The 24,516-nt window shown below is 36.3% G+C and overlaps 1 protein-coding gene across 10 annotated transcripts in view; it reads left to right on the top strand.

Moving 5' to 3' along the window:
- SOX6 (SRY-box transcription factor 6) overlaps nucleotides 1-24,247 on the top strand; it is a 337,876-nt gene extending 313,629 nt beyond the window's left edge. For 8 of the 10 annotated variants that reach the window (XM_035890952.1, XM_035890951.1, XM_035890947.1 and 5 more), the window contains 3 exons: nucleotides 9,631-9,864; nucleotides 12,381-12,597; nucleotides 20,972-24,247. In XM_035890952.1, coding sequence (XP_035746845.1) covers nucleotides 9,631-9,864; nucleotides 12,381-12,597; nucleotides 20,972-21,275 — 755 coding nt within the window. In that variant the 3' untranslated portion in view covers nucleotides 21,276-24,247. The remainder of the gene's footprint in view (nucleotides 1-9,630; nucleotides 9,865-12,380; nucleotides 12,598-20,971) is intronic. The other 2 variants (XM_035890949.1, XM_035890957.1) reach the window with 1 other exon arrangement.
- The last annotated feature ends 269 nt before the right edge of the window (nucleotides 24,248-24,516 follow it).

The following is a 24,516-nucleotide window of genomic DNA, read 5'->3' as shown; positions in this document are numbered from 1 at the left end:
GAGAGGAAAGATGAAAATCAGAAAACAGTGAAAGCTGCCTGAAAACAAAGAAGTGTTTCCAGAGAAAATGCAGTAAGCTCAAGCACTGGAATTTTTATTCTCCTGAATTCTTTTTATAGGTCTTTGATTAAAAACCAAAAAAATCCCATAAGTGTATCTTTATTATTTGAATTATCTTGGTTAATTAGACCAGATGCTAAAAGGTGGCCTTCATTAATTGTGGTTGCCAATTTTAACACCCGTGAATCTACTTGATTGTGCCTGATACTTGAGTGATACGCTTAAATTTTTCAGAATAACTCATAACAGATCAGGAATATGGGATAAAGTACTTAGGCACAGTATCTCAGTTTTGTTGGATGAGATTCAGTGCCTCAGTCCTGGAGTAACTCAACGCCTGCAAGTGGGATAGGAATAAGCTGTTCTGTCTTTAAGAACCATCCAATCACTTCTCTGATGGCAACCACTTCATGAATCTCATTGTTGCCAGCATTCCCATAATATTTTACAGGGGGAACTCCCACTTTGAGTACTGAAAAATCTGAGCTGGGGGGGTGTGGACTGATCTTCCCATGACATTGAAACTTATTCCTCTCAAGACACTAATATTTAACATATACTATGCTTCTCGCTTTCAGAATAATAAATCTGGATGTCCTCCATGAGTGTTACCTTTTGATTTTCAACTGTCTTAGGTATTTTTTTCCTACTGCTAACTATGAGGCTTTCTTGTTTGCTGTTTCCATGCTACAGAAAATGATTCTTATAGAATAGTACCTTTATTTTAAAAAATTCTAGTTAGAATTTCTGATGTTGTACAACCAACCACTGTTACAATGCCCTGAGTTTTACACAGGGGTGCCTATTAGCACCGTTATGGTTAAGGGCTTGTCATAATTTCCATTATATAGTAAAACATTAGTTTCAGGAATTTAGAACAAGGCTGTAAAAAGTAACTGTGGGCTGCAGTTTTACACAGAAAATCTTAGCCCATGAGAAAATTATTGTCACAAATGCTGAAAGCATCAGTCAGTTTGCTTAGCTATTTTTAAGTGAGTGAAAAATTAAATATAGTAGTTCAGTGGTTTAAAACATTTTTTCACACTCATGTACAGCCACCACAGGTGTAAAACACCCCATGGTCCTGATTCTTAGCTCTGCACATGTCTTTGTATTATTCCAATATTGCAAAAGGAGCTTGAAGCTGCCTAAAATAGTGTAAAATTTCCAGGCACAATTGGATGTTCAGCTGACAGAGAAAGCCACCATTATATCAGACTGCATGGAGGAGGGAGGAGTCTTGCCCTTCTTCCTTACCTCCTTGAGCGCAGGGAGTGGAGCAGAAATATGAATACATTAAGGAAAGAACATCATATATTCTGGCTAAGCATGAGCAATTGATACAGATTCAGACAAGTCCTTTTTGTACAACTGTCAGTTTTTCTAGGTTTATACTGCACACCATTTTCTCCTTCAGGAACCTCAGTATCTCAGCAATAGAAAAATGTTTAAGAGCATCTGCCTTTCTTCCATGTAGATATGCCAAGTGTCTAAGCAAGCATTTAGTGTGGAACTTAGTAGCAAGGGGACAATATTTTCTTAGTTTGTACTTTGATTTAATTTTACAGAATCGGTGGTCCAAAATATGTGGGGGGTGGGCAGTATCTTCACAGCTTCTGCAAATATTAAATGATTATACTTTCAATTTGGCAGGAATAGTTTCACAGGAGGTGCAGTATTTCAAAAAAAGAGTAATTTGTAAATTTTCACATAAGCCCCTATTTCATGGCAAATCTCCCATTTTTAATCCAAACCAGGTAATTGTGGCAACACATTTGGACACGCCATTGCCCTGTTTGTAAAAACATCTTCCTGGATTCATTTGCAAATCCCAAATGGTCGGGTGCAGCATATTTGAAAAATTAGCCTTAGGAGCTTTTACTAACATTTATTATTACTTGTTAACTTACAGCCCCCGTTATTGTGCTGCTTTTGTTTCTCTCTTTTCATGATATATTATTTAATAATTATATCATTTATTATAGTATCAGCACCCCATGTGAAAGGCAAGAAGAAATGGCATATGTGTATCCTAGGCCTAGGTCCTTGCCATCTAATTACTGATATGATATGACAAGTGAGAACAGCAAACACTGGATGGAGGGAATTAGTTATATTGATACAAAGAATGATGTTGCATATGTTAGAAGGTGACAAATTCAGTTGCAGATTGAATGCAGGAAATGGGCAGTGATTCCAACACACATTAAAACCTTTTGCAAAGTATTCTGCACTTCATTAATATCACATATTTTGAGGGAGGTGATTTGGTAAACCTCCCTCCCGTTGTTAATTGTAGTTCCCTTTTATAAACCGCATTGTACTTAAGCTTTTAAAATTCATTGTTTTGCTACATAGGAGCAGGCAAAGTTGTTCATTAACAGCGTTCAGCCACACCTTGAACAATGCATCCACCAAATATGAAGTCAGGCCGCCTTTTTTCTCTGTGGTGAATTCCTTTCTGTCATTTCTCCACCTTAAAACAAGAATGGATCATGTCCTATGGCCCTTGTTCAGGCAGGATTTAAGAAAAACCCCAAACTGTTAGGGATGACTGAGGACTGCAGAATTAATTCCTGTGTTTTAAATCAATGTCATGTTTTCTGGATGTTCTAGGTGACACTGTCAAGTCAGGAGAAATCTGAAATTATGTGAGTAACAGCTCCACTGGCAATAAAGCTGTTACTCTTATGAAACATTTTTATGTTTCATAAGATTAGATTATGTTTCATTAGATTAGTTCATTCCTCTTTGTATTGTTTTGACTTTGAATATGATTCTTACAGTAACAATAATTGCTTAGCTGTTAGAAAAACAGTTTTTCTGAAAAAAAAAACCCAACCAAAACACAACTAATACAATTTGCACTATTGATAGATCTTGTCAGATACCCAACAATAATTATTAGTAATATTTCTCTTGGGCTGGGGTGTTTTGTCCATGGTTTTCCTTTTTGTGAGCCTTTACTTTCCTCATTTGAGTATGAAATGAAATATCAAAGGTAAACAACAATAGTGTTCGTGGGAATGTTGACTGGAGTTTGACCTGATGACTGGCAATCCCTTACTTCTGGTGTCATTACTTCGGCTGAATTTAAATATGTTTCACATTTTTTCTATCAATAATATGTATGTCAGAATGGGGTTGTTAGCATTTAATTAATTATCTGTGAAGGGTCTTGAAGTCTGCAAGTGGCACATGATTGAAAAATCATATGACACTTAATATCTCCCCAACTTTATCATAGAGGCTGCTTCTTCATCCCAATATCTATCTAGATGTTTCATGGATCTTCACAGAATAACTTCTTATGCTCTTATGTTACAGCACAAGTGGGACTATGTAGGCCACTGAGGGCTTAAGTCAGTCCTTAAATATTAATTCAGTTAATATTCCATGTAATTTAAAAGATTATTGTATTGTTTTAGCTGTATTCCATGCCAAAGTTCCACGAGGGTTAATTTTGCCGTAAAAGGTGGTCAAGAAATCTAAACTGTTTGTATAAGCCACCAAGAAAATAGTTGCATTTAGCAGTTTTAATTCATTTAAATAATGTAGATTTGGGCATGGCTGGCTGTGGAGCATGGATGTGCTAATACCTTATTTAGAAATATTGTTTCAGTATTTCATATGACCCAGCTAACAATTCAGCTTTAAACACTGCTACCACTGATACAGCTGAGAATAGTTTGTTTGATTTCACACACAGAAGACATTTCACTATTAATTTTAGCTCTAGACTTTCAAATGGGGGAAGACGCATATGCAGGTTGTGAGGATGGCTGTGAAAACTGGTGCCGTGTTTTAATTGAGATTAAGAATTTTGCTTGCATATGTAAAACAAATGTACTAAAAAAGTAAACTCACTGCCACGAAAACTGAAAACAAGGCACTTTGGAAAATATATGCTGATATATAACTGGCTAGAATTTCCTTCATTTTGCAAAGCCACGAGCCACATGCATCAGCTCACCACAAAGTCATTAGGTCTTTTTAAACTCAGATGAAAAACATTAACAAATACCACAAAAGGCTTTAGTATGGCCCCTTTGTTCATTCACATATGGCAGTTTATAACTCCTGCACCACTTGGGTCGTGTGTTTGTTTAAGCTGCCTCCATCAGGCCAGCCCTGAAAGAACAAAAGACATCTTGAGCGATCCTAAGCAGGAAATGGGCTAATCTAAACATGGCTTGTGACACTATAAGTAGAATAGAAAGGGGAGGGATTGATTAGTCATTAATGTCCAATTGACTCCATATGGATGTTGCAATAATAAGGCCTTTTTCAGTGCAGTAGCGGGGTTATTGAATTAGAGGTTTATGTTTCCTCAGAGCTGACCTTAGGGAATTCCCTTTTGGTTCTTCTTGTTGATGTTTTAAAGAGAATGGAGTCTCTTAACAGGAAAAATAGAAGCCTTATCATAACCGAGTGTTGCATGGATGTAGCTAACCTGTGCTACAGTATATTCCCACCTCTTGGTATTTACTTAGCACACTTCAGAACCCTTGCAGGTGAAATATTTTAGAGGCCATTTAAGCATTCCAGTATTTCATGAATCACTCATGTCTTTCTCAGTTTTTTCTCCCTTTTCATTCACTGACTTGCAGCCTGTAAGAAATGTTTGGCCCTCAAATCCCAGCTGAATAATATTTGTTTAGCAATTAGAATGAAAGCAGCTTGACAAACAGACACTTCCCTGCAGAACATTTGTGCCACTGTGTGACTACAGGCATTCCCATCCCAGAGCCAGTCGTATTTCCAAGCGGGTGTTAGTTTTGACTAGTGATGACAAGTCGTACCAGTAATGACAATAGTTCGTGAGTTACCCATTTATTTTGCCTCTCTTGCTGGTAATAAAGAATGAAAAAGTCTTCTGAATGTGGATGGGGACAATGAAGTAAGAGGCAGGGAAGGGGCAAAACAGATAAATGTTACACTAACACTGCTACAAGCCGCTTGGATTATAGTGAAGTAGTGATTTTTGTAACCTCCAAAATTGAATGTTGAACTTAGTAACTCAAAATAATAGTTAAATAATTTTTCTTGTATTCTAAACTTTCCAAAGTGTCTTTTGTCATTCTATTCTTTCCAGATTTTGCATTTTGCATCAAATCTATTTGATTTGAAATATTGCTATATCTTTCATAGAGGCTGCATTTGTCTGTCCACAGGTTAAGAGCAGGAAGGGGGACCGCCAAGCTGGTTTTTCATGCTCCCTGTTTTTATAGCATTTCCATGTTTATGAGTAACCCATCTCTAGTAATAAAAGAGTGACTCCCATTTGTGTGTTCATTAGGTTCTGGTCTCTGCAATGCAAGCTCCTAGCAGTGCTAGTTGTATTGCCACAGACATGACCGGGTATTTTGGAGGTCGCAATCAGCCTTTTCCAAAGTAGACAAAAATGTCATCTCAGCTTAAAGAAGTGATAGGAGCTTTACTACTAACCAGTCACTTTTACACTAGTAACCTAGAAAGATTGTCTTTATTTCTATTTATCCTATCTTGTTATATGCCTGTGGAAGATGGTATGCAGTGTATTCTCTAGAGTAGCCAAAGATTCATTACCTGGGGGGAGTCAAAGGAAATGTGTCACTTGAAACATGAATCAATGGCCAGAGTCTGAAGAGTAATTAAGGAACAGAAGGACTGATAAAAATATCTTTTTTCTTGCTGTCACTTTTCTCTTTCTTTCTTCATCTTTTTCTCAATGTTTTTTTTTTGCTCCTTTCTATCGTGTTTATTATTGTTTGCATTCTGGTAACATGTAAAGGCCCAGTCTGAGGTTTTGTTGTGGTAGATGATGTATAAAATGGAAGGTAAAACCACATCTCATTAAAGACAATAGGATTAACCCTGATGTGGCCAACATTTCAGGGAACACGCTAAGAGATGGTGCCTGTCCTAAAATTCTTGTCGTTATAAAAGGTGAGAAACTCAGATAAAGGCAGGAATAAATAAATAAACAATGCAACATTTGTTACTGTATGTTTCTTAACATTTAATTAATGTGAAAATGTTTATCTTCCCTGTTGATTATCAGATTCTTTTCTCTTTCTAAAGAACAGGGGTTCTTCTTCCCCTCCACTGTCATTAGAGATCAATCAGTCTCTTCTGGAACAAAAAGATTGTTTGAAATTACTTTAATGAAGCTGTAACATTTTAGATTCATTCTGTGGTGTTCTTTGACCCAGTATTGTCCCTAGAGTCTAGTCTGGAATCTAGCTTCCACAGAGGAGTTGCCTGCCATATATCCATAAAAAGTGATCATTCTCCTCTAATCTGCTTTTAGTTTTAAATTATCAAAGTCATGACAAGACGAGCAAATGCAAAGCATCTAGGAAGTGAGGCAGTCGACACCCTCAGAGGCTCAAAGCGTCACTTTGAGGACAGCCCCAGCCTTTAGGCTGAAGTGTAGACTTTGCTAACTAAGCCATTAGGGCCGCCAAACGGTACTGCTTCTGCAATAATTTTTAATTCCAACCAAGCTCTTAATTCTGAAAATCAAAACCTCCTCCTGAAATTGCAGTATGAACAGTAACTAGCAGATAGAGCATTAGTTGCCATAGAGAGACAATTATCAACTTCCTCCTCTCTTCTCACTCTTCATTAGTAGTACATTTTTGCTTTATCTATTATTTTGGGCTTATTATTTATTAGACTTTCCTGAAAATATTTTCAGAAAGAAGTAAAACACCTACTTATTTGCAGTTGTATATAGCTTTTCTTTAAAAAATCAAATGTCTCTTTCAGCCTCTGTCAGTACTATAATTATCACAATAAGAAAAAACCCCATACTTTGTAAAGCCTGTTGAAATTGTTTATATAGGGCACAATAGTGTCTAAATATCTGATTGGCAGGATGAAGTACCTAAGAACAACCAGTTTGAAAGCTTGTTCTTATCTGTTTCAACTTGTAAGATCTCACTGAGTGTATGTGCTTTTTATATCATTAGCGCCTCATTTCTAAGCTAAAAAGGTACTGAGACTTTCTGGCTCCCCACATAGAATCACAAACTAGCAGAAGTGTTTTCCTGTAATGCTTTATATGCTGAATATAATTCTGTAGTTCTGAGATACTTAGAAGAACATGGAGATTGTATTAGTTATTCACAGAAATTCATTTTGCAGATGCTTTTGTGATGGCCTATGGGTCAACTTGCAAATATTCCCCCAGAGATCAAGCACAAAGCACATCAACTCTCTGGCTGCTTTTTCAAGTCCTTCAAGTATAGACTTGCTTAAAGCAGATACAGCCAGAGCTTCTTGGCCTTCTTGGGATGGTTGTAATTTATTACTCTAAGAAAGAACTGTTTTCTAACATAACCTTTCTCTGAAAATAGATCATTCATGGTGGGTTTTATTCTTCTGTTTTGTTTTTTTTTTCTCATCCTATCTGCATTCTATCCAGATTAAGAAGCTGGCCTATAATCTTGATACTAGTAAAGATACTCTTTGTCCACGTTAGGATTGAAAGGCCAGGCCAAAATTGTGTAAGAAATGGCAAAAGGCAAAGCTGTAGTGAGTAAGTAACTTTGGAAAAGTAAAAGATGGAAAGTCATCATATGGATTCAAATATATATTCTTTCCTTTGCTGTGAGTAGATTAGCTGAATAACAAATGGCAACTTTTGCACCAATAATAATTTATTTTTTTTAATTTGTCACCAACTTCCTAATTGCCCCCATACTAGTTACAAATTCTATAGTAGTATTTTAAAAGATGGGACAGACATTACATGATGTATTTGATTTTTCTCAAATTATATAGCCATTTGTCTCAACAAATGTTTCAGCTTTGACTTACTATGTTTGTAACTTATTAAAGTTTCACAATAGATATATTGTCTCTCAAAGGATGGTATCTTTGATATACATGTTCAAAGCTTTCTGACAACAATGGACAGAGCCTCATTAACCATACACGCCCCTAAACTGGTCCTACAAGCAGGTTGCTCGGCAAAACTACCATTCCTTTTTGCAATAAAAAGCTGACTGCAGCTGCAGCCTCCTGTAAATGCTGAACACCTGTAGCGTGGTACTTAACTTAGAATAGTATTAACGTAGTTTTGCATCGCACATTTGCCACAAACCTGTCTTCTTTTATGTGCGTGCATGTTAGTATACAAATTGCCAAATTGGTGTCAGTTGTAAAGTAATGGCATTGGAGGCATCATAAATTACCATTCTTCCTCAGGAGAAGACACTGCCGTATATGAATGAGTGTTTTGCTCTCAGGATAATGTATGTCTTCATCTGGCCCAGTAGTCAGCATATTGCCCTGTGTTGATGGATATAGTCAGCTTGAAACTACACTACATTTCACTGCACAATAAACATGGCTGTCAACACCATATAAAGCAAAATCAATTTATCCTATATGGTCAGTGCGTTTTAAATGAAATTAATGTACTGTGGACCTGGTGGCAAAAAGGTAGTGTATTAGTTATGCATCCTCTATTTTAGGACTTTTTTTCATGAAAATGTATTTCCTCTATAGGATTTTTTAAATGGTATACCTGACATATACTGTTTTCACACTAAATTAGGAAACTTAGTTTTTGCACAATTAAAAACTTGTGAGTCAGTTACTGAAATCAGTAAATCTGCAGTGTTTTACTTAGTGTAAAGAACTAATCATATTATTTGGCAAATAAATCCATGTTGGGAGCTGTAATAGCTTACAAAAAAGGAGGCCTATTGCTGTGCTAATTTGTTGTCAAGTACCTTGCTTTTTCAAGGTATTGGATATCATGAACAGTTTCATGAAGCCGAAGACGAAGTATGTCACTCCCCCAGTGTAAAGACTTTTTGCCTTTCTTTTATATCTAAGGTATAACCCTAAAACATATGTTATCATCACAAAAGTTTTTCTGGTGAAAGGATGCCGAATCTAGTTCCTGATTCTCAGCTCTGTGAACTCTAAACCCCCACGAAGCTTTGCTGTTTGTGGTCAAGAAGCAGGGCTGGAAGCTCCAGGATGCTGTGCGTGTACCTGTTGAAGGCAGACAGTTTTATTACATCTATGTGATCAAATGCTCCAAGACACATCTAAAATTCACCTAAAGCAGATATGACTTTAAATTGTTCAGGTCCAAATATAATCGGATTCATACAACTAGCAGCATGTACCTCATGTACTATATAATATATTTTATGAAATGTTTGGCATGTGCTTCACTGCTCAAGCAGCAAAGTCATTGTAAATTACTTGTGTGAACAGGTCTACATCAGTTTGGATTCTCAGTGTAACTTTTATGTGAGTTTTGTTGAGTATTCAGAACATCTATGCTATGTTAAAAGTCCCAAATGGAAACTTTTTCAAATCACTATACCTGAACTGGAGAAATACCAGTGCCATTTGTTTCCTCACTCAGGTGTTGATGCAATTACACTGAAATCACTGGATAACCTTTCTCTCTCCCAGTCTCTCTCTCTCATAGATCTGGCAGCAGAAAGAGAGAGAGAAAAAGAGAATGAGGCTAAAATACACACAGCACTGAAAGCACTTGCATGGTCCACATAATAATGTTTTGCATCCATCTTGTTTCTTCCTGCCCTGACATTACAGGAAGTAAAGCAATGAATGGCTCTGCAGCTAAACTACAGCAGTATTATTGTTGGCCAACAGGAGGTGCCACTGTGGCTGAAGCTCGAGTCTACCGGGATTCAAGGGGCCGAGCCAGTAGCGAACCGCACATCAAACGACCAATGAATGCTTTCATGGTTTGGGCAAAGGATGAGCGTCGAAAAATTCTCCAAGCCTTCCCTGACATGCACAACTCCAACATTAGCAAAATCCTAGGTAAGTGCAAGACAATAAACAAATGATGACTGTGACTGAACCAAAACTGAGGGAAGATTAGAAGGCTCTGCTATAGTAGTAGCAATTGGCAGAGGTTAGTTATTTTTGGAGCCATGGAAAGATGAGGTTATTTATATTGGTGACACAGGCTAGTTACTTCCTTTTTGGATATGCAACTTCTCTAATTTTAGGACTTATTTTGTTTGGGAGATGTTCACTGGAATTGGAATTACTGAAACTTATACAAATGAAGACTCATGGGTTGTTTTCATTTTCATTCCCTTCCTTTTCCCTTTCTGGCCCTTCCCTAATGCTTTTTATTTTCAGCAGCAGAGTCACAACATGCTTTAAAGACCTAGGAGCTTTCAAAAGGAATATTTTGTGAAATCTGTTGCAAGAATGTATCCTGATAAAAGGTCTAATAGCAAGATCCCCATTAGAAGTCACCTGAACTACAAATCACCTGAATGCAAAATTGTACTTGTGGAGTAATTACTGGGAAAAAATTAATAAAGTACAAAATCAAAATCAAAGGTTTATGTCAGACAGTGCAGTGTCAAAGAAAGAAACAGTTCAAAAGACATGTACATGCATAACCTCCTCGCATGCAAAATGATGTTTGATTCAAAATGTTACCATGTTCAAAAAGCTAAGGAAGCACTAGCATCATGTAATTAAAATATTGCTTAGTTAAAAGACAGATAGTTAATATTTAATTTGCACAGATTAGGATGATCAGGGAATGTGCCATGGATTATATTTTGCCACTGTGCAAATAAATTGGCTCATTTTTGAGAAATTTTGATTTGCTTTTTAAGACCCCTCCAGAGAATTAGAAACATACGTGAGAATGAGTGGTGAAATGTTAAAACCTATATTTGCTTTCTGAGTCTTTGAAGTGAAAGACAGATTCCAAATGTAACTCATAATAAATGAAAGTAAAAATCAAGTTTCCTCTGTAATCATTTTATTGTAAACTTAGAGTTCAAATACATTCTTACTAAAGTTTGTTGCATGTTAGTTCAATCAGAGGCAAGAATACATAGAAATAAATGGTACTTTGTCCTAAAACTTCCAAAATCTTACTTAGTAGTTCTCATATTTTTGTCTACCATATAAGTAAGTTACATGAATAGCCTTTCAGTTTTGTATAAAACCTGCACTGTTTCAGTGTTGGCAGCTGTAGGGAATCTATATTATTTGTGTGCATTCTGTGAAAAAACTATTAGGAGCATAGTAACTGTATTCATTAAAATGTAAACTTCCAGCATAAATATTTCAGAAGTGCCAGCAACTGAGTGTTTGTTAACCATGGAATTAACCTGTCAGTATCTGCTCTGCCACAAATAAGTCTATGTCCATATAATATCTGTGCAACTTTTCCAGGACAATGAGAAAAGAGACTGAAATATTAGAACTGACACAGAGTATTGCTGGCTACGGATAATATTTATACAACTTTTCCATTTGTTGATGTATGAAAAATCTTGGTAAAAGAATAGCTTCCACCCACGTTTACCACAGCTGTAATCGTTCTATTCATCTAAAAGACACCAAAAAGCTGTTTTCCGCATTTCTTATCCCCTGGAAAAAAAAAAAAAATCCCTTCTCTATTCAAGTGTTTAGATAGCTCCTTATAAACAATACAAGAGATCTGAATACTTTATCCTCTTCCTGTGTACACTCTGTTAATTTTTAAACTTTTTTATTGGTGCAGCTTTCAATGAGAGTTTACAGTACCTGAAGTGGTGTATGTAATTACAATGTGCTTTCTGTTTTTCGGGTTTTTTTAAAATATAAGTTAGTTAAATGTAACTTTCTCAGTGCAGTTCTGTGCATTTATTATATCTGGTCAGAAGATAATATGCATAATAGGATTTAAAATACGGTAAGGTGCCAATATTATGCCAACCTTATATCAGCCGATTAGTAAATTTAAGACACCCAGACAGCAAGGGATTTTTTTCATAATGTCATTGAATCTATAAGATTTTGATAATTTTTTCCTGCTACATAGCAAGGTATTAATATCTATTAGCAGGAGTGTGTAAACCAAATCCTCATAAATCTGTCAAAGCAGCATGTATCCCTAGGCAATGTGTTAAGATTTTAACAGTGAAAGTATGGTTGTAGGCCTTACTTAACCATAATACTGTGCGTGGTGTTACAAAGGTATAGAATTATTCACAGATTAATGTTCATGTTGTAAAAAATTAAGTAGTTGGGTTTGCAGCGTGAGGCTGAGATTTTGAGAAGTAACTATTGATTTTAACTGCACCAATTTAATAGAGATTTACATATGTTTGGTCTGCAGCAATATCTGAAAGTCAAGGTTCTTTTAAGGTGTCTCAGGTTGTGCATCCCAATATATGCGCTGGCTGATGTAAATTCAAATCAGTTTATTTAATTAACTTATTTAAAATCTGTTTATTATTGCAAGAAGGCATGTTGAAATGTGTTATGTGTAAAGCTAAACCTGCTTTACTTGAGCACTCACTGATGTTTTGTGTTAACAGGATCTCGCTGGAAGTCCATGTCAAATCAAGAGAAACAACCTTATTATGAAGAGCAGGCACGGCTAAGTAAAATCCACCTAGAAAAGTATCCTAATTACAAATACAAACCTCGACCAAAACGTACCTGCATTGTTGATGGAAAGAAATTGCGTATTGGTGAATACAAACAACTGATGAGGTCTCGAAGACAGGAGATGAGGCAGTTTTTTACCGTAGGGTGAGTACTATTGTAATTGTTTTCAGAGACAGAGCGTGCTGTTTGAAAACAGACAGACTTATCTGTTTAAGTCGCTGACTAATGTCATTTAGAAGGTAAAGATTTGAACCTGTAAAACCTTATTAAAAACATAAGATGTATCATGGAATATGGAGCTATCAGTTTGCCACTGAATGCTGATTATGCGACTGATTGTGGAATTCTTTAAAGTCAAAAGAAGTTGTTTCCCATTAGCCTGAAAGGTTTGAATCATGTCTTTTGTGAGTTATTAGTAAGCTAATCCATTCTGGGTTAGTAATGACTCCAGGATCATTTCCTAAATTAAGACAAGAACAAAGAGAAAAGCACAAAAGATTATTCCAGTGTAGAATAAGGACTCAGGAGAGGGGGGAAAAGGGAAAAGGGACAAGAGTAATAGCAGTTTCATTAGGAACACAAATGAATGAATGATATCATAGCATGAGGCTATCAGGAATTTTTTTATATATAGAACTGTGGAAAAAAATATGTTTTAAAAATAAATCTTTTAGGAAGAGTCTTCCAAGTAGTACATAGATAGACTGGGTAGATTTACAACTTGGAATACATGGCTCAAAAAGATCCTGGCACAGTTTTAAAAACATTGTGTGTTTTTTAACAGTATTTCCTCTAGTCTTCAGCAGAGAAAGCAGCAGTACGAAAGATCTACAGGCTAAAGATAACAAAAGTCCAGTGAAACAACTGCACCATAACTGATTTCTCTCCTGTTTTTTTTTTTTTTATGAATTAATCTGTGATGCTCAGTGCTCTAACACAATCTTTCTGGTGGTTTATAAAGAGTCTAAAAGCGATCTCCAGTGCCAGCCTTTCCAAATTCACAATGTTCTGCTTATTTCTCTAATCACAATAGTCTCCTTTTGTTGGGTACTTCACTACCAGATAATTGACCTTGACGTCGATTATGTGCCCTCATTTTTGGCTTGGGATGCAGAACTCCTGTTGCAGTCAATTATTTTGCGGTACAGCCTGCAACAATGTGGGCTCTTTCTTCAATCAGTAAATAGAAATGTTTCTGGTATCTTGAAATAACCTTCCAGGCTATAGTTTTGACATTGTTTTTTATTCTTCACTCTAAAGGAAATTGTTTACTAATAGGCTTCCATCAACATTGTACATAGAACTCTAAATAGAAATCTGAATTTATACAGCACGTCACAAATTATATTCAGATTGAGGGAATGAAACTCTAGCTTATGTCTTCCAAAGCAGATCGACAGACCAAATCACATCTACACAAGAAATGCAAAAGAAATGCCAAAACAGCAGTCTGAACAATTTGAGAATTGTTTGCTAATTCAAAACAGTATTAAGCAGTAGGATTTTACACATTGGAATTGGTGGCTAAAAATGGAGGTGAATTTATGGAGGACAGATTTAAGAAACTTCTAAAAGTGCCTACTAAGCGTGATACCGTGATTTAAAAAAAAAAAAAAAAGCTACTCAAAATTAAACTGCTGGTGCAACCTAAATGTAACTTCTTTCTCATATATCAAACAAAGACCATGAGAATGTCAAAATTTTCTTGAAAGGATTGGTTCTTATTCGTATTTATGCTAAGACCACTTCACGCTGCTCTATCCATGTTGAAGAAGTTTTAAAGTAAGAGTAAATGACCTTTGTTCACTTATGTAATGATGCAGTGGACTCTACCAGAAAGAATGACTTTTAGTTATGCAAGTGATGAAAAAGGGGGTATGAGGAGTCCAATGGATGTATTCAATAAAGGTGAAATGAGATCCATGTTGCAGCGCAATATGAATACAAATTTTGATACTGAGGAAACACAGGCTGTGATTTTAAAAAAATATTTCATGCTTTTCTGCGACTTCCCAATGTTGCCCCAAATTCCCTTTTTGCCTAAAGGAAAAATTAAAACAAAGTTGTTGGAAGAGACCAAGCAAAAAAGGTGAAAAAACCAGACCAGGACAGCTTTTTTGAACTGAAACATAAAACATGGCATCATTTATTTCAGCAGAATAGTTTACTGAGTAATAAAAAGCAATATTTCATCCAAATCAGATTATAATTAAGTGAAACACAGTCATCGAGCCCATCAACTTCTCAAACTTACTCTTCCTTGTGTTTAGTGTAAATATCACATAAAGCATCGGCTGGAACAGTTTTCCTAACTGACCTCATACACCCATCATTTTTCTGCTGTTTTTATGGAACAAACAGCATAAACCATCCTTCAGAACTGTAGACGTGGGAGTTGAGATGCAGTTTCCTTTTCAGAATGAAATAGGAGACAAATGTTGTTTTTTAGGATTGAATATACTCTATGTTTACAGTAAATATTTCAGCATAAGATAGAGAACAAAAGCACAAAATAGATTCCAACGAGATGTGCCAAGGGCTTCATACTGCCTGAAGTCCTGCTGCTTCTTGGGGTTTTTTTAAAGAATGTACCAATTAAGTTGGGAATGAGTATGCCAAAATGGCAAAAAATTATCATCACAGAACAAAAAGATAAATAGGAGATGTGTGAAGAGAAAGATACACCTTCAAAACAGGTGGGTAGAGAAAAGTATAAATAGCCAAAAAAATTATACTTTTTCATATTTGTCTTAGTATTGTCTTATACCAAATCTACATTTATAGCTTAAGCAATCCAGTAAGAGCTTGCTCCTATCGGATCCCCATTGGGTGAGCCATTGGCTAGCATAGGATAATCCTCCCATGTGTACGACTAAAACAGCCCCCTGCCCCAAACATCAAAAGAGTTCTATACTGCTGAAAAAAGCTCATACTGCTTACTTCAGTGAGCCACATTCTTTGACAAACATTGGTAAGATGCACAAAAATTGTTTAGAGAATCTCAGTATGCAAACTAGCCAGCTTTAAAATAAAATACAGAAAACCACTAATGAATGGCCAGGTTCTGTTCTGATTTTGGAGGAAAAGCTTCCAAAGAACTGAATGACAGAAAAGATTATTTTGGAATAGATTGAGCAGGAAATTCGTGTTTTGAGACAAATGTTATATATGTGATAGACCAGCACAAATATGTAGGAACTGGCAAGTATTTTAAAGAACAGAGTGGAACTTAAAATGTGTGTAGGCCTTCTATTGCATCCCTACATGAATGAATTTTATTCCAAGTGAGGCAGATAATATACAGGGATAATCCTCCCATGTGTACGACTAAAACAGCCCCCTGCCCCAAACATCAAAAGAGTTCTATACTGCTGAAAAAAGCTCATACTGCTTACTTCAGTGAGCCACATTCTTTGACAAACATTGGTAAGATGCACAAAAATTGTTTAGAGAATCTCAGTATGCAAACTAGCCAGCTTTAAAATAAAATACAGAAAACCACTAATGAATGGCCAGGTTCTGTTCTGATTTTGGAGGAAAAGCTTCCAAAGAACTGAATGACAGAAAAGATTATTTTGGAATAGATTGAGCAGGAAATTCGTGTTTTGAGACAAATGTTATATATGTGATAGACCAGCACAAATATGTAGGAACTGGCAAGTATTTTAAAGAACAGAGTGGAACTTAAAATGTGTGTAGGCCTTCTATTGCATCCCTACATGAATGAATTTTATTCCAAGTGAGGCAGATAATATACAGAATAATTCATGTTTTATGTAGAGTATATTAAAATTTTGCTGTTTTTAATCTAGTGGAAGCTGAATCTGAAGCTAGCTGCATCTTTAAAATAATTGAGTTATTTTTAATAATAAAATTATTAATGGGAAGTTGTGAATGATAACTTCAGTGTAAGTTAATCCCTGAACAGACTTCAAGTGATTTACAATTTATCTTCAATAGTACTTTTCTTGTAATGCATAAATAAATGTGAACTAACAAATGGATCATATATAAGCCATAAATTCAGACATTTTAAGTTAAGAATCTGTCTTTTGTTGCCTTGTCTTACAAAGATAATTCAATTCTCAGTCATTTTTACAGTCTAATACACTCTAAATACAAGTATATGATATATACATTTCTCTGCAAAATGATGTAACCAGCAACTTACTTTTTTTTTGTATTTTACCAGTGTAAGATGTTTAGAATAAAGCCTTTATAGTGTTTATAACTACTGTACACACAGTCTGAATGTTGCTAGACTACGGTTTTGAATAAGGCTGTAATATTATACTCCTGTAGCTTGAATTTAAAGCAAGTACACAATGGGTGCCTTTGTGAGATTTAGTGTTATTTCATTCCTTATGGGAATGTAAGTTTCAGGGGTGTGTGGCATATAAGCATTTTCCTTAATGCAATTGATTTTGCTTCAGTCATTTAAAGAGCTGTCAGAAAATAGTTGGGAAAGGATCAGAAAACAATGATAATTTGCCAATTTAAATGTTTAGCTAGTTTTGCAAAAGTCAGAATTGGAATGTTCTCCAGGAAAATCCTAAGAATATTAACGCCACAAACTTGTGAGCAGGTCAATTGGTCTAAGAATTTTCATGTTACCTCCTTTTTTTTTATATTTACCTAACTATTTTGGGCCAAACTGTTGGCCCCAGACCGGACAGACATGTTAGCAATGCTGGCAGGGCAGAGAGGCAAGTGACCTGTAGTAACTGGCCACATAAGGATTTCTCTGGCAAAGAGGAGATGGTGGAGACAGGAGTGGTTTGAAGCCAGGGTACGTAGGTATGCGGCACCATTCTTCACAGATCTGAAGATATAGGAAGATTAACGTTGGGTTCTGGAAAACTTAACCAGGCAGAAAACATCCTTGCTTTAACCATGTGCAACTGAGTTGAATTGTAACCTGTAGCTTGCAGTAAAGTATGTTTTTATCTCCTCACTCCAAGGTCCTATGATAGGCAAATCTCCAGCAAGATACAAGGATTAAACATGTGCAATATAATTTTATAAAAAATACTATTAACACGAATGCCTTTAAGAATTCCAAATAAAAGAAAACATAATGGTGACAGTCATAGGTTAGAAACTCCAACTCTTCCTTCAGGGAGAGTGGTTAGAATTTAAATAAATGCTGATTTCTGATTTCTTCCTTCCTCCCCATCTTGTAAAATTTAATTACGTAGAAAATGATAGCACTCATCTCCAGTAACGTATGCCATCCATATAGTTTGTGATACCTTAAAATAAGGCTTTCTGGGATGTAATACAGCAACTTGAGCAGAATTTACAGTGACAACCTGATCAGCTCGAAATAATAATGGGGCTCAAGTGAGAGGTAGGTGTCCAGTTACTGGCGGTGTGTGGGTGCCCATGTTTAAGTGCTAGCAAATTTTTGCTAGCAAATGGGTAGCAATTTGAGACACTTCCCATTTAGGTGGTTATCACATGTTTATAGTTCCATGTTGAGATACAGGTAATTTAAAGCTCACAGTTATTACCCATCCAGCAGCAGGCATGCACATCACATCTGATTTTTGTTTAACCTGTAAAAAAGAACCGCATTTATGAATGACAAATTCAGTAAGCCTTTAACTTTCCTGTTACACCGATCAAGTACTTTGCTGATTAGATTCATTCTATAGTTTGGAATGCATTTGGTGCATTCTCAGGTAAAAGGTATCTCTCTCAATTTTGCTTCATTATGCTCAGATGACCTGCTCCCTTTATACTTTGAAATGGGTGGTACTTGGACAAATATACCCTGTACCATTGAAATGTGGATACGCAAAAGAGTTCTGCTGACTTGATAAACATTTGAAAGAATATTTGAATTTCTTAATTTAGTCTGTCCTTTAGGACTTAACACTGACAACCATCATTTTATTGACACCTCACAGCCCTGTCCTAAACAGATTTTTTTTTTTCTTCTTGATGCTTATAAAAAGGCAATTTACTTCTAAATAAATGCAAACTTTTTTGGGGGTAGGGAGAGGAGTGGATATTTTAGGGTTCTGATCCCTAGTGTCATCTATAACACAAGAGCAGCTTGCACTCAATCGTTGTTTGAGGATATTCTACAACTCTTACTAGAAGAGTTGTAAAAACAACTTTTCTCAAAGCATCTTTTGGCATTAATGTTGTGGTGTTCTTTGATGAATGATTGAGGATGCTTTGTTTTGTGAATTTATTTATTCTAAGAAATATTGGGAAAAGCAGTTGCTAGATGGGCAGATTAGAGACAATTAAGTGTGTATGGCCTGGTGACAACTATGTAGAATTTTGCCGTAACCCTGTGTGGGTTTCTTTTTCCTTTGCTTTGTGGAAACAGTCATTAATGTGAATATTTTCTGGGCCTAAAAGTTGTGGAGGAGGTACATATGGGTTTTTAACAGTAATAGTTTATACTCCTGACAACATGCAATCCTAAACCAGAAATGTTCCCATGTGAGGTAGGTGTTCAATTTTATGGATAAAGTATTGAAAGATGTTTGCAGAAAATCACTTGCAAGCAAATACATTGGCTGAAAATTGTTTTCACAGAACATTTATCAGACCATTTAAAAAGTGAAAATTTAGTGAAAAATCCCTAGCTGTTTGTAAATCATCTGCAAATCATCATTTGCAAACAGGAGTATAATGACTGTGTCAAATGAATTACTGCGATGCTTTTGCTCACTGCTAGCCAGGTGTACCATACTTATACAACAGATGTTTGAATTTCCCAAGCTGTGCAGAGGCTTTAGGAGTTGGGCTAGCAGCACCAGCAACGACAGTACTACATGCTATTTTAGTATTATCTTATACAGAGTGCTCATGATTTGACTGTCTGTATTGGTTCCCAGACTTGAAGGACTTGGTTTCCCAGTAACTCTGTAGTGTGGTATTTATCCAAATTAGAGTTTGATTAATGAACAATAAAGACTCAACATTTAGGGTCTTGTAAATAAGCTTTACACTATTTTTTTTTTTATTGATTTAGCCAACGATTAAGGATTTGAGAGAGACTGGTTTATGGAATGTGCTTCTAAATTTTAGCATAGAATGACATAGCAGTCAAGAAGTTATAGATTCGTTAGACTATTCAAACGCATCTGACACTGTTTCTCCTGCTAAAATTATATAAGAGTTCTCTAACACTTGGTCAATATTGCTGTAAAGAAGGTTGGGAATACATTGAAATATACGGTTCTTTAAATGGATTACGCAAATAGGCATGTATGTTCAATAACTTGTCAATACTAAACCAGCATCTTCCAGGGCACTTAGGTATTTCTGGTACCGGAGTATATTCATTCAAGTGTTAGATCTAAAGTATGATGGAGATTCTCTTCCTTCAGATAAGTTACATCCCTTCTTTTTCTCTTAGCTTTACTAAAGATAATGGTCTAGAATTAATATGAGAATATTTGTATGAGTATTTTAATATAGAAAGCATGTTATAAATTAATTAACCCAAATGTAAGAAGTAGATTTAATTAATTTGTAGCCAATAAGGGCTTGACCGTGGAATGGGTTCAGCAACCTGACCTTTACTCAGCAAAGCATTTGAATATACATACATCACTGTAAGAAGAGACATTGCATCACTTAGTACAACTGTGTACATACCTACAGTAAAGCTTGTGTTGAATTGCTTTACCGGCAGTGATAGAAGCCTATTTTAGTTGGAGTGGGATATTGCTCCAGTGTGCTTAAAATCACACACACATGAAAAAGATAACATGACGTAGTGCACGTTAGATATCAGAAGGTAAGATGTGTCAGAAGTAGAGGTAGTGCACCCTTAACTGAGCCTTCTCATTGTCAAAATAAATCAGATCTGACATTCAGTCCTCAGGAGGAAGTCTTAATTTCTGTAGACTGTCAGTTACCATAGGAAAAAGAACATTTGTTCTTTTTTTTAAAGTACTTCGCTTCAAAAACTCAGTCTCACACATTAAATCCTGATGAACAAATGGCATTCTGATCGTGGATTTGAATAAAAATCAAAAAGCCAGCAATAAAATATCAAAAGTATTTCTAAGTGATGTAGGATTCTAAATAGTAAATTACGTACTTACTGTTAGACAGTGTTACTGTCTGCCTGTCTGCCACTTTAGGTATACAGGTAATCTTGAGGTCCCCTCATTAGCAGAAGCTCCTGTCAGGAGCTGGAGAATTTAGATTTTGGATATGTGATGTCTACGGTAGCAGTTAGCCATCACACAGGTGCCTGAAGCCTTTTTGTGATCTCTGTCCAAGTGCTAGTTTGCAGTATGGTTTAAACAAACACACAAGGGCCATAAAAGAATCAACGTCTGGTAGTTACTAAACCGTTTACTCTCCAGTTGTCCTTGGGGGGAGCTAAGATGAACCAATACCATATGGGAGCAGCCTGTGAACCCCAGAGGAATGCATGCAGCCTTTCTAGGAAACCACCCACTTCTCTTTCATTTGGACGTGGAGAAGGTCTTCCCTCCTCTGAACACAGGAAATCACATTCCCCTCTTGTTTTTCCTTCCAGACAACAGCCTCAAATTCCAATCACCACGGGAACGGGTGTTGTCTATCCTGGTGCTATTACTATGGCGACTACCACGCCATCACCTCAGATGACATCAGATTGCTCGAGCACCTCTGCCAGCCCTGAGCCCAGCATCCCCGTCATTCAGAGCACTTATGGTATGAAGACGGACAGCGGAAGCCTTGCTGGAAATGAAATGATAAATGGAGAGGATGAAATAGAAATGTACGAGGACTATGAGGATGATCCCAAATCAGACTATAGTAGTGAAAACGAAGCCCATGAGGCAGTCAGTGCCAACTGAGGAGTGTTCACAGAATTAAAGTACTCAGACTCACTTGGGTTTTTTTGGGTTTTTTTTGAACAAAAGTTCTTAAAGAGCCTGCATGCATGTGTGGCTCCTACAGTTACATCAGCAGAATGGTCTTAAATGTTTCTTAACGTGTGAGACAGATTGTTTCCCTAATTTTTCATGAACTTGGTTTTTTTGTTTTTGTTTTTTTTTTAATTTAGATGAAGACATATATTAAATATCAGACATCAGGACTTGAAAACTTATATGAATCAATAGCTGTCTTACAAGTCTTACCTTTTGTCTTTTTCCTTTTGGATGCTGATAAAGGTTTAAGTTACTGTTTTAGATGGGGGTTATACATTCTCACTCAGGTATGCTGTGCCAGCCTACAGGTTGTGAATGTGTTTTTATTCTGGATTATTTTAGAAAACAAAAACTGCAGATTTCATATTGTGAAACAGAACAAGTCCGCAAGTGTGCACATCTGTGCATCATAGCTTGTCTTTAAAAATTAGTCTCTGAATTCCATTTTTTTCCATATGTATAGCTGAACTTCTGATGTGCCAAACTTTTCATAACTTTTGAATCTTAACATTTAAAAAAAAAGTCTTAAAGGAGACACTGTAAAGTCTTAGACAATCCTTTGGCATCTTAAAAAAAATTATATATAAAACCTAATTTTTTCCAGAATATGGTAAAGTACTCAGGAATCTGGAGACAGGATATTCTTAAGTAGTGAACATGGTTGCCATAGTGCATGTGCCCAATTGCTTTTGCCTCTTGATGTGCCATTAGTGTGAAATTTTAAGTAAGCACAAAAGAGCGATCACCAGCTATGGACGGGCCTGTCTTAGCAGTGTGAGGCCACCTCTGATTACATTCTCTACCCCTTTGCTTTTAACCCTTGCATTCAGTCTTAACACATTTTCTCTTAAATAATTTATTCATTCCAGAATGTCAAGGGTCCAAATACTTAATATTTATTTTTGAAAGTACTGTTGGTGGCATTACACTTCCAATTCCTTATTGAAATTTTAAAGAGCCCCTTCTTTCTCCTCCCCTAAATTACACAGGTATATGAAAATAAAAGTGCACCTGCTACTAAAATGAACGTGACATTTATGAATGAGAAATTCAGTTGTTCCTGTGACACTGTACGTTCAAGGAGCACTTGGAAACACTCTACTACATGTAATGCAAAATAAAGTGGGTACTTTTATACGTACATACAGTACAAATATTCCTAAACAATTGTGTTTATAGTTACAAACCTCTATACTTAGACAGCAAAGGCAGATGTAAAATCCAACTGCATGTAGAGTCCACCATGATGAATTTTTAGGGCCTGTAGAATCCTGCATTGAATCATGGCTCCATACATCCTGTTCCTGTTGTCACCTGAAGGAACCATTTGCTACCTTAAGTATTTATGCAGTGATTTATACGTGAGAATCCTAGTGGGGGAGGGAAGGCCACACAAATATATGACTTGCAAAGCTGGGAAAATGGTGAATCAAAAATATTTATTGAATATTAGTCATGTGGGAATGTGAGCCAGATCTTGATAAATGCTTGTCAAGTGCTTTGCGATCTTTGGATGTAAGGTGCTATAGAAACTAAAATTTGTATTCATATTACTGCTAGAAACAATGCAACTGCTAGAGAAAATTCTGGGAAATATACAAGAGGGAGATATTTGAAGACTGTGAATTTATTACATTTCAGAGACAGAGAAGAAATGGCCTTTATTTTTTTCCCTCACACTCCACTTCTGTTGACAAATACATCACTGTATCTATATGCAGATCCAATGGGCCTGATGAATACATGTGCTGAAGCTCCTCAACTCCCTCAGCTTTAATTTTGAATTGGATATGTTCAGCACATTGGTGATAAATTCAGACTCAGGCTGAGAGGTATGAGTGGGCCTAGAGCAGCTCCTCTTGAAGTCTGCGAGAACCTTCCCAGAGAGATGAATGGGCTTTGCTTAGGGCCCAGACAACAAAAGAAGTATAGTGTTAATGCTGGCTATCCTCGTGCTCTCATCCTATCCTGCACGTGAGGTGTGATGCCAAGATGCTGTTACCAGGAGCAGTCATTTTCCTCCTAGCCCCACTAATACCTACTTGAGCAGAGATAGCCATTGTTGCCGCTGTAGGAATCACATTTAAATGCGCGAGAACAACCCCCAAGACAAAGAACATTGTTCAATTTACAGGACAATTTATAAAGATAATGGCGTAGAAACACAATGGTCAAATTTCTCTGACCATTTTGTAATTTGGAACAAGATGCTATATTTTTAATATTTATTTGAATGTGTTCTGAGTCCATGTCTAATAAGCAATAAACTGGTCTAGCCAAGACTTTAAAGGCATATGCTGTGTCATTAGCTGGTGAGCGCCCTCTTTAAGCTGGCTAAGGTACTGATAGAAAGTGGTTTTTGTTCTTATAATTGCTTGGGAATTTGAACTGTTTTTAATACATTCAGCTCAGACTGGGGGGAGGATACCATTATTTCCTAAAAAAATGACTATTTATTAATGTCTTACATAATTCTCCAGTTAGAAGTATATCTCCCTCTCCCCACGTCATTTTCTTTCTCTCTTCATCTCTTTTTTTCTGGTTTTGTTGCATAGGTAGAATGCTGTATTGCTAGCATTGTATTTTATGTAATTATTTTTTTGCACAAAGGCAAACACTTAGATTAGTTGGTTAATTTTTTTAAATTTTATGACCATGCCAAAATAATATTCTGCAGGCTTGTGGAGAACAAAGGACTGTTCTTTAGGACTGAAACTTGATTTTGCTTGTAGTACAAAAAAACACACACTCACAGATGTTGTTTCGTAAGTGTTATAAGCACTGGATATAAATGGTATTTTTTATCACTTCTGACTAATGTGAAACTGTTGTACGAAAACTACATGAACAAAAGTCATCTGTTTCGACTCGTGTGGGCCTGCCTCACAGTTGCCGGATTTGAGTCATTTTTATGTCTTGTTATTTCATTTATTTATGCAAAATACATGTATGTATGAACACTTTGTTTTAGCTCCAGCCCTGCCTCAGTGCTGATGCTCTGTATGTTAAAGCCACGTTCTTGAAAATGACTGGCTTTTCAGGAATCGCCAACTGGTAAAAATTGCATTTATTGGCTGGGGGAGTGGGAGGAACATACCTGAATCTGAATTGTGCATATGAGCATTTTATTCTATTTATTAGCCGACATTGGCTCTAAAATGTCAGT

The sequence above is a fragment of the Egretta garzetta genome, unplaced genomic scaffold (genome assembly GCF_000687185.1).
Source record: "Egretta garzetta isolate BGI_Z169 unplaced genomic scaffold, ASM68718v1 scaffold133, whole genome shotgun sequence".
NCBI lineage: Eukaryota > Metazoa > Chordata > Aves > Pelecaniformes > Ardeidae > Egretta > Egretta garzetta.
The sequence above is the reverse complement of the archived record's forward strand: the minus strand, read 5'-3'. Positions and strand labels throughout refer to the sequence as shown.